Source organism: Gadus macrocephalus, chromosome 16 (genome assembly GCF_031168955.1).
Source record: "Gadus macrocephalus chromosome 16, ASM3116895v1".
Lineage (NCBI taxonomy): Eukaryota > Metazoa > Chordata > Actinopteri > Gadiformes > Gadidae > Gadus > Gadus macrocephalus.
The window spans coordinates 3,686,585-3,697,445 of record NC_082397.1 but is presented as its reverse complement, the minus strand read 5'-3'; the positions used below and the strand labels follow the sequence as shown (position 1 = coordinate 3,697,445).

General features: G+C 44.9%; 1 protein-coding gene across 2 annotated transcripts; it reads left to right on the top strand.

Moving 5' to 3' along the window:
* The first annotated feature begins 307 nt into the window (after window positions 1-307).
* fhdc4 (FH2 domain containing 4) lies at window positions 308-10,011 on the top strand. Of its 2 annotated transcripts, none has more exons than XM_060075134.1 (12): window positions 308-716; window positions 1,008-1,460; window positions 3,968-4,029; window positions 4,662-4,764; window positions 5,051-5,136; window positions 5,355-5,455; window positions 5,788-5,858; window positions 6,149-6,256; window positions 6,389-6,459; window positions 6,826-6,943; window positions 7,140-7,304; window positions 7,855-10,011. In XM_060075134.1, the coding sequence occupies exons 2-12, from the start codon at window positions 1,128-1,130 to the stop codon at window positions 9,124-9,126; spliced, it is 2,490 nt and encodes an 829-aa protein (XP_059931117.1). In that variant the 5' UTR covers window positions 308-716; window positions 1,008-1,127; the 3' UTR covers window positions 9,127-10,011. The 2 variants fall into 2 exon arrangements, with proteins under 2 accessions (XP_059931117.1, XP_059931116.1); XM_060075133.1 differs by having other exon boundaries at window positions 309-716; window positions 1,063-1,460.
* The last annotated feature ends 850 nt before the right edge of the window (window positions 10,012-10,861 follow it).

Sequence of the window (10,861 nt, the reverse complement as noted above, 5' to 3'; positions counted from 1 at the left end):
CTCACACTTATCGGATGCCCTACCCACACAAACATTTGAAACCTCATTCTAGTTTGCCAAGTCTTTGTTTTTTAATGCACAGTTGTTCAAACCTCTATTTAAAAAGAGCTTGTCGTTTGATAGCTCTACCTTGGCCACTGACCACTCTGGGACACGTTTCTTTGGCCAATATGTGAATGCTACGTTCCCCACTATTACATAAGTTTTGGTTAACCCTAAGTGCCATCGTTAGCATTCAGATAGCTGACAGGTATGGCATTACGACCTTAATCACTCAGGTGAAGTTATTGTGTACAGTCCACATATCAATATTAACTTTGGCAACGGGTGAACCGGTTGCCCAACCCACCGCTCTACCTTACGCCTTGCGCGTAACGTGGTGCGTGTAGCCCATTTACATTTACATTAAGGGCATTTATCAGACGCTTTTATCCAAAGCGAATTACAAGTACACTGCGGGACCTCCCAACTGGGGTGAGAAGTAGGTCTCTGCAGACCACGAGTGGGCGCAGCATAGGACGCAGAGGTGGAGCGTGAACGTGAAAGGGTTAACTGGGTGTGTGGACTACCAGGTGACTTTTGCTGTTCGTCCTGCGAGTCCACTTGATGATATCCAGAGCTTCGTGCTGTTACACGAGCGAGCACAGAAACAGACGGGGCCTGTGGTGGATTATGGATTATTTGGATAATGTTGAGCGCCTCTAAGACAACTAAAGGTATGTCTCTCTTTGATCGAATTGACCTTTAACTGACGGAAAAACGGCCGTCTAACCAAATTAATAAACTGTCTATTAAGTCGGACGGTCGGTAATTATTTCCCTCAATCTGGTCCTTCCTGCTTGGAAGTGTTTAATGGGGTTTAAGGGATTGTGTAACTACTTTTTATAAGTCAAACGTTGATCTTCCAATCTACTTGCCAAGCCTCATGTTTATGATGTTAACAAGAAGATTATCTCTGTTATCTCCCCTTTTTAATAATTGCTCACTGTCTCACGGTCATCATGCAGCTACAATAAAAGAAGAAAACAATTTCTGTTCTGACTGTGCCTCCCATGACAACAGATGGCCCCGTCCTGCGATGCCATGTAGGCCATTTGCACATCGGTCAGAGATCTTTTGGGTAGAAGATGCCACCACCTCCTCCTCCCCCACCCCCGCCTCCACCCCCACCCCCTCCCCCACCACCACCACCACCACCACCACCCCCTCCGGGTAATAAGGTTCATGTAGATTCCTCGGGTCACAATCTGAAGCCATTCCACTGGGATGCTCTGCCCACGGCCAGCGTGGAGGGCAAGCACAACATCTGGACGGCCGAGCGCCCCCGTGGGGAGTACAAGCTGGACACAGACCGCATGGAGGAGCTCTTCAGCCACGACAGCCCGGGGTTGGGCTCCATGAAGACTAAGACCCTGCACCGCATGAGCATCAAGCCTACCTCTGCAGGCCGCGGGGAGGCGGTGAGTACCATCAGGGGCACCGCCATTCCTGATTTGATTCAGTCCTGATCAGATCCCCAGCATGTCCTTAACTACGCAAAACATCAAGTCACACTTAATCACGATGATAAGATAATTTGTGGATGTGATACCCATGCTAACATCTCTAACCTTATACCTAAACTTAACCATTCTCTCAACTAATTCATACACTCAAAGGAGATGTATGTAATTAATATACTATGCTAGATCATAAAATTATCATGATATGTCAACAGAGATTAAGGTAACACGCTAAGTCAAAATACTTCTCTGACAAGTAAGTTCTCGTTCAAACATAGGTTCTGGGTCAGAGAATTTGTTTTTGTTTTGGCCTGTGTGATATGGTTCACTCTTTTTTCAGGATACCGGGTTGCCAATTATGAAGCAAATTTGTAGCCATGGAAGCAAGCAAACACTCAAGAGCAACTGAGATTCTACTAAACTCCATTAGAAAGCTCCATGACCAGAGCCGTGCTAAAATACTTGTAAATCTTGGTGTAACATATGAAAGAGGGAGACAGCTCAGAGCCCAGAAGGACGAGAAGAGAAGAGACATGCAAATATTAACATTAGCTGATCAGCTTACAGTGAATGACTCATCGTCATTATTATAAATTATAATAATTGCGCCGATTTAAAAGTGAGATGTTGCGCTCTGCTCTTTAGGCACTCGTGTTGGTTCAGTGTCCACACCTGGCAAGTGGTGTGAGCTTCGAGATTGGGGAGAAGTGGGCGAGCGGAGACCATTCTCTCCAATATGTGAATTTCGACTGCAGTAGCTATTTTAAACAATCAGTGTCAATGTCACGTATTGTACCTTCATAATCTCTATCATAATACCTCAACTTAACCATCTCTAACTTAATAGCTAAACTTAACCAACTCTTACCTATGACCTAAACTGTCCATCTCTTACCTAAAACATAAACGTCACCATCACTCACCTAACACCTAAACTTCATCTTTAGCCAAATGCCTAAACTTCAGACATCTTAGCCCCTTCTGAAGCTCTGCCGGATAAGCGTGAACCGTTGACCGTGCATTGTGTTTGTGGCTAGAAGATGACCGTCTGGTATTTGTCCTTGAAACTGCTGACATAGCAAGGCCTGTTCTTTAGATCGACATGGACTTCGTCCGATCATGGGAACAGATCACTTATGTGGTCTGAGAAGGCGTGTAGCTCTTGTTGTGCTGTAGTATAGCATTCTGTAGGGCCGAATATGTTGTATAGTTAGAGTGGAATGGCACATGTATTTATGGATTATAGCACTGCAAAAACTCATAGCATATGTATCGTAGCCTAACCTTTAGGAGAGTGCAGCAGATGCAGCATAACCTATCATATATAGTATTGTGTGGCACAGCACAAATTGTATAGTGTACTGATAATTAGCATATAACCTATGTATAAGGCCTATAGCATAGTGTAGCATAGTATATGAAATATAGCATAGCACATGTTGGACATTTATCATCTTAAGTAAGTGTTCCTCTTCAATAATCTAAATGAGATAATATGTATCATTCATATGAATAATACTGGGATACCATTCTGTATTCCTATTTGCTCTACATCCTGTAATGAGCGCATAACTTCCCTTTTGTGTCCGCTTTACTTCCCCGTAAACGTCTATTGTCAACAGTTTTGTAAACCAGTTTTACAGTTCTCTAGGTTCCCCTTGCGTGAGTATTTGTGTGTCAGGTACAGCGTGTGTTGTTTAACAATCTTGGCTCTATAGTTCACTTCTAGGAGTAGGGAAATGTACTCAAACAGCTGGCATTAGACTTTGTACTTCCGGCAGTTGTATACTGACACTTGCTGTCAGGACAGAATTTTTTTCTGAAAAACCTTTCTGACCAAATAATAAACTCTCCCTTCCATTAGTCTACTTTGTACAGTGTTTGTATCGGGGCAATGACAAACAATGGAGGGCCAAAGAGGATGCTAACACATGGAAATAAATGTGATATTGAATTTTATCATTGAATTATGATCCCTGAGTTGGACATGAGGAATATAATAGCACGCACTGGTTTGTGATAAGCTGTTGATTTGTTGATCAGTAATCAGTGAAGTCTATGCATGCTTTTATCCTTACCACCATTACTCTATAGGATTAATAGTGAGTAATGGGATTGGTATTTGGTTGATTAATGGCATTAAAAGCAACACTGAAACCCTATCCTTATCTCCACAATGGCATATCATCATGAGCCTTTGATTATCCTTATACTGTTTGGGCTTCAGCTGTTTATAGCAGTTTATCAGTTTATTTCCTTTTTTATGAACATTTATACTACTCATATTGTGCATGTAAAAAAAAAAATATAACAATTTGTTGGGGTAGTTCGTTTTTTAATTGGAATAATTATTTCTTTATCTTTCTAAAATTCCTATTGCTGTTCTGTGACACGCACATTTTCTTTCTCTGAAGAAGTACATATCATCTTTTAATGCAAACTTGTTTCGTTGCATCTTATCCTAGGTCACCATTCTGAGCCAAAAGAGGAGCATGAACGTAGGGATTTTCCTGAAGCAGTTCCGGCGGTGAGTCATTGACCACGATCACCCGGCCATGAATGATCTTTCACCATCCCAATGTACACACTGCCAAGGCTCGCCTGGCCCACGCCCACACCCCCACTCCCTCTCTTACTCAGGGCTGGCCTGCGTGTCAGTACACGCAGGCCAGCCCTGAGAGCTGTTTCCCCAACGCACTCCCTCAGATGCACTCCCTCAGATGACCTGCGGCCGACGCATTGCAAAATGAAACCAGTGCTTTAGGCTTAATGAACTCGTACAACCACAAAACTCTTCTGTGTCGTGTGTCATTCGTGGTGTGTTTCTTTTATATTAAGTAATGCTTCCCGACCTGGACTACTTGGAGAGTGGTTATGATGACACATAGTTTTCCGGGATAAAACATGCATTTTTCACAGCTGAGCTGTAAACACACGTCATAGGGTGATGTCGATGTGCCTTTGAATAAGTGATTTGTAGTGTTGGCCTCGAGCAGTCTAGCAGCCCTGCTGCACACATGCAGTGTATGGGTGTAGCACGGAAAGGCAGCCCGTGTGATTTCCCATTACCAAGGAGATGGTTAGGAACAGAGAAGTAAACACAGGCTGCTAGCCGTCCCACTCAGCTCCCTGTTCCTGTGTCTCTATTGCCCCCCATAGGCCAGTACGGGACATGATCGCAGATATCAGCTCAGGAACCAGCACCGGGTTTGGCACTGGGAAACTCAGGGAGCTGTGCAAGATGCTTCCGGAGGAAGGAGAGGTATGTGGCATGTTTGTCTTTTCTTTTTTTCCAATCCATATTCCTTGAAGCTGATTGGCCGAAGTTTGTAGAGCAATAATATGACCGTAAAAAGAGAATCCAGCAAGCTGAAATAGTACTCATGCTGTCTCTGTTAATTAATGTCTGAGTTTAATGACTACTTCATATAGTTGCAATGGTATTCCTTTGAAGGGAAACCAAAGGATAACTGTTGTTGTAATGAAGTGTGGTGTCCTCGGGATGAATGGGTGATTGGGTGATCGGGTGATTGGATGAATGGATACAGGTGCGAGATTTGAAAAAGTTTAAAGGCAAAGAGGCAGCCCTTGCCGAAGCCGATCTGTTCATGTTAATGCTGGTCAAAACCCCGAGGTGAGTGACTTCATTTAAAAAATCGAATTTACAGTCACCATGGAATAAAAATGGACTCATATTATTCACACACTCAACAATGCATGGTTCGAAAAACATGTTATGCAGCCATGTTTATGCACCACACCAACGTGCTGTAACTAGGAGGATCAGCTACATTTTTCTTCCTCTTCACTTCTGTCTAAACCTGTTGGAACGTATCGCGTTGTGCCCTGTAGCTACGAAGAACGCCTCAACTGCCTGGTGCTGCAGGAAGAGTTCTTCCCCATTATGGAGGACATGAAGCAGTCCATAACTTTGTTGACAGCCGCTGCCAAGGGTAATAGATTTTTACCCATGTCTAGACTACTTGTATAAATGTAATTTAAAGTGGCAGGGTGGCTCGGGTCATCAAAATTGTCAATGGGGCAGTTCTAGCTGTTTTTTATAGCATTTTTTATTGATATATGATAAGTATGTTATTAATAAATAATAAGTAGGTGTGTATGTATGTGTGTATATATATCAGTTTATATTAGTTTTCAATTAGCATGTCTTCTCTTTTCACCTTGTTTTCGGAAATTTTGCCAACCCTTCAAATTGCAACGAGTGGAACAGGTACACGATGTGAGAAACATTTAATATTTATGATTTTTTTATTTTTTTTCACAGAGCTCCTGGAGTGTGAAAATCTTCACTCTGTCATCCTTCTGGTGCGGAAAACGGGAAATCACTTGAACGCTGTGAGTGGCTAATGTCTGATGATGTTCACTGGAACATTGATATTGAACAATGTTTTGTAAGCACAACAATTTAAGGAAAACCCTTTAAGGAGAAACAAAATGCCTTAACCCTCAACATTTTAAAAGAAAGGAAAGCCTCTGTGGCAGCTCTGTCAATAGAGCAATCGATTTAAATAATAACAACATAACATAGAGTTAGGGATAGTCAAACCTCAAGGCTAAATACCAGAATAATCAGCAAGGGTTCTGAGAAACGCCATCATCTCATGTTTTCTTTTTTGTGATGTCAGGGCAGCTATGCTGGCAGCGCCATCGGCTTTCGCATGTCATCGCTCCTGAAACTAGTGGACACCAAAGCCAACAAACCTGGCATGAACCTGATGCATTACGTTGTCATGGTAACTCTCTCCTCCTTCGCCCCCGGGGACAGGATTCAGTCGTTTTGGTGTTGTCACACTTAGTCCTTGAAACCTTTATTAAATCTACTCATGGAATACCTTTTCTTTCTGCCTTGCGTTTTGTGTTGACAGGAAGCCGATAAGTACGACTCCAACCTGCTTCAGTTTCCTCAGCAGCTCAAACTTATCGGAGCGGCTTCAAGGTACCGACAGACAGACTTGATTTTAAAGTGGAAGCTTCAGACTCGGCTATGTTCTGATATAAGAGAGTCCTTCTTCATTAAAGTGTTGTGGAAAATCAAGGTCTCCATTCCTTTCAACAAAAAAGTTAGACCATTGCTCAGAATGGAGCCAGTGGAAAACGCTCATTCTGGAACAATAACGTCAATGGTCCAATTTCTCTGCTATTTTTCAGAGTTATAGCCAGGTTTTTCCCAACAGGCTCATAAAGCGGGACTCTCTTATATTAGAATAATAGCTGAGCATGACACCTTTAAACCTTCAACGTCTCCTCTATGGTTGTTTGTTTTGATGCCACAATGGCTCTTGATTCTGCTTCCTGGTTCCAGGATCAACAAGGATGACATCAGTGCAGAGTTTCAGAAAGAAGTCAAGCGAGTGCAAGTCGCCAAAGAGGAAGCAGAGAAACAGGAAAATCTGAAGGCACTGATGGATGACTTCCTGAAGGTACTAGGACCTAGAGATAATGGACCAGGCACTCCTGGAGTCCAGAAGTTAGCTCCAAATAAATAGTTGACTTCACTGTAAAGTCCATGCCGTTCTCAGCATCACCTGTACACATCTTCGACGCTGAACCCCCTCTCGATCACCATCATTTCGATGATTCCAGTGACCGGATATATTTACGTCTGCTGTCTTCCAGGGTGCTGCCTCTTTAGTGGCTGAAACGCAGCAGAGTCTGGAGGCGCTCAATGCAGCCAGCGACAGCGTGGCCCAGTTCTTCGGCGAGGACCCCAGCAAGTTCAAACTCCAGGAGTGTTGCACCATCTTCAGCACCTTCTGTGAGAAGTTCATGAGGGCGATCCAGGTAGAGAAGCGCTCGAACTTCGCCCCCTTCCGTTCGATTTTCATCATATGAGTTAGGGTTTCTTTAATGGTGAGGTAAGGGTTTTAGGGTGAGGTTAGGGTCTGGTTTTAGGGTGAGGTTAGGGTTTGGTTTTAGGGTGAGGTTAGGGTTTGTTTTGAGGGTGTGGTTTGTTCTTAGGGTGAGGTTTGGTTTTGGGATGAGGTTAGGGTTTGGTTTTAGGGTGAGGTTTAGTTTTAAGGTTCGGTTAGAGCCTGGTGAAAACAGGGTTCAAAGAGTAGACAAGGAGATGGCACACATTTGCGGAGGGAAAAATGACCGAACATTGAAAACAAGATAATTCCAGCCCTTAATACAACCAAATAGAAGATAAAGACCAATAAGAGAACAAATTAAATTACAGGAGGATTACAATTTGGGGCAGTACATAGGACAACAATTCCAATGGGGTCCATATGATTGATGACTTCCCCTTTGGTTCTTTACAGTTTAGAAGTGTAGTGGGAAGCTGTCAGTAGTACCATCAGAAATAAAACGGATAATTTCCTTGCAGGAGAACAAAGATCGCATCGCATCGGAGATCAAGAAAAAGAACCGGCTGCATATCGCTGCCAAGCGTCGCTCCACTGCCACCTGCGCCTGGGAAAAGGAGTCGAAGGGCATGGAGCTCGAGTCCTTCCTGCACACCTTCGCCTCCAGCCGCTCATCACGGAGGAGGATAGGGAAGTTCGGGAAGGGCAGCCCTAACAATGGGAGCCCTAACAATGGGAGCCCTAACAATGGGAGCCTTTCAGAGATCTGTGCCGTGGCTATGGCGGACCACACAGGTCCCAGCAGGAGTTTGGTCGTCCTATCCGAGGAGAAGGGACCAATCAGACAGGACTCCGCCGCCCCCAACCTGACAGACAGCTCTCGGCTCGACGAGCCCCCGCCTCCAAGCAGGGTTAAGGATATTTCCTCAAAGACTCCCGAGGTTAAGCCTCCCAACGCAAAGTCGGACTGCGACGTTGCGGCGATCGCCGCCTTGAAGCCGGACAGCAGCACCTCTACGGGAGGGCGCGTCGTTGGGATATATAACCGGGAGGAGCAGGAGCAGGAGGCGGAGCCGGTCGGCAACACGCCGGAGGAGGCGCAGAAGCTGCGCGAGGCGTCCAGGAAGGTCCTCCGGTACCAGAGCAGCCGAGGGAGCGTCACCTCGGGCGACCAGGTTCTGGGAAACGTCAAGTCCCCGGGACCCACCAGCCAGTCCACCCAGCGGCGCACCTTAGACCTGGACGACCTCCGAGGTTTCCCAGAGGCCAAGGATGGCAAGGAGCCCGCCAAACGACCCCTCTCTGATATCCCCCTCTCCAACGCCATTGGACGACGCCACACACTTTGTCTGCCGTCCGGTTCGGCCAAGCAGGCGGAGGAGGAAGACGAGGTTTGGATGCCGCTCAAAGAGAGAACTAAGCCTTTGTTAGGAGACCTGGGGAAGATGAAGTCATTGGAGTCTGGGCTTTACGCCAGTCTGATTACGCCGAGATTGTTCGACGGCTTGGAAGACGGGAGCCCTCCACCCATGGAGGAGAAGAGGAGTAAAACAAATTTTCCATTTCCTCCTGTGCTACCAGTTGAGGAGTCTTCGAAACAAAGCCAGGCAGGGACATCAAGTCAGGCCCTGGCAGGTAACCTTCTGAAGAAACCACAAATTAGTCCTGACAAGAGTACAAATGTCTGGCACAAGTCGGACATTTTGGGATTTTTCAAACGTCTCGGAAATAGGACCAAACTGCCAAACACTAATGAACCTGCATATAGCGACGGCACAGGGTCCTCCGTGTAACTCTAGGATTTTATTTTTGCAGGACATCGCATGTCCAGACATTTAGACATTATCCAGACTATCCAGACATTTCAATGACTTCTGCAGTGACAATTAAGTAAGTACCCATGTCACCCATGGCTGATGTGCGCTATTTGATTTGGAAGGCTTAGGAGGTAGTGAGGAGACGAGATAAAAGGGTTGTGTGGAAGTGACTGTAGATGGTTACGCTGTAGAGCAGGAGTATTTGCCACATATTACCACTTGGTGGCAGCATGTTACAAGTACAACGCATAACAAGAGAAACGGCATAGACTGTATAAGTTGAGATGCCCTGCTCTGCAGTAAGAAATGGCGTGGAAGGAAAGTGATTTAAAGACAATCATTTTAATTGAACAGTAAATGGAAGCCTCATCAGATATGGGTGTTATTTATACTACCGTAGGCCAGTTCTAAGCATACAATCGTTTTGCTGCTAGAGCTCAAAACACAAGCTTTTCAAGGATCTTATTTAATTGAACACTTTTTTGTATTTGCTTAGTTTGCTTAAAACATACCCGGGCTGCTCTGCTGAACTGTACAGAAGGCATCCAACCTAAATAAAGTTTTGCAGGGCTTAGTGAGGTATGGGAGCCACGTGTTGTTGTTATCTCTATTATACATCCTGCGTACTCCAAAGGATGGCTTACACCACAGACTACATTCAGAGATGATCAGCACTAGGACTGATGTAGGACATGGGATTAAAGTTGGTTCCTCAAATCTATGTAGTAAGTACACTCAAATTGTAAATATTGTGACGAAGGGTGGTCAGCGACCGATGTGATGTGTCCCACATTTATGTTTATTTATGTCTTTTATTTGAGGGGGTTTATTTCCGAAATAAATACATTTGAAACACTTGGATTCTGCCTATGCAGGAGGCAGTTTATTTCAGCAGTGTCTGCACTCCAGCCCTACCAACTGGAGCCTGGAATGTCTTAACATGGATTCAACGTTTCCTGGGCCATGCTATCCACTGAGGACCTTGAGTTTCTTTATGTCGTTTTCTTATTGCATGGATTTACTTTTCTTTTTCCCTACAAGAATATAAAAACAAAATGTGAACAAACCGAAGTCATTAGTGAGTAAAAACCAGGGTAAATATCGAAATTCCACAGATTTCACCAGTTATTTTTACCGGCTTGTTATAGCAGGTCATAACCATCAGGTATATAACATGGCTCCGCTCGAGTCTTTTGCTACTCTAGTGCTATGCAGCTGCGAGCGCCACCACAGCCATCTTGGCTGGCCCGTGAAAGGGGATGCAGTTTCCATGGTAACCCCACGTCTCATAATAAAAGAAAGTCGCCTCCACCCTTTCACCCACCCCCCACCAAACCCCAACCCATTCAGCTCCTGCGCGCGGTACGGTAACTGTAATGTCTGTTCCCACTCCACCACAATATTTATTAGCCTTATTTATTTTCTTTTTACACTGTGACCTACCCACCCCCTGATCCCTCTCATCCCACTCCCCAAGTTCCCGTGGAGACTATTTACTTTGTAACCGGGGATGAGAAGAGTTATCGCAGCTTTAAAATCCTCCGCTCAGGGACACATTTCTAGTTTCTAGATGGAATCGTGATTGTCCCTCGCTGTACGCCCCGCAGTTGTAATGTAAGCTACAATAACTCTTCCGGTAGTCCTATACCACCTCCCATGTCTGACCCGCCCGGATCACTTTCGCTATCTCCGACTCCCACACAGCGGGGCG

What these genes read in the sequence shown, in the direction of transcription:
- fhdc4 (XM_060075134.1), top strand. Translation starts at nt 1,128, where the DNA reads ATGCCACCACCTCCTCCTCCCCCACCCCCGCCTCCACCCCCACCCCCT. An exon ending in TGATGCATTACGTTGTCATG is followed by an intron (nt 6,257 to 6,388) that starts GTAACTCTCTCC and finishes TTGTGTTGACAG; the next exon opens with GAAGCCGATAAGTACGACTC. An exon ending in CTTATCGGAGCGGCTTCAAG is followed by an intron (nt 6,460 to 6,825) that starts GTACCGACAGAC and finishes TCCTGGTTCCAG; the next exon opens with GATCAACAAGGATGACATCA.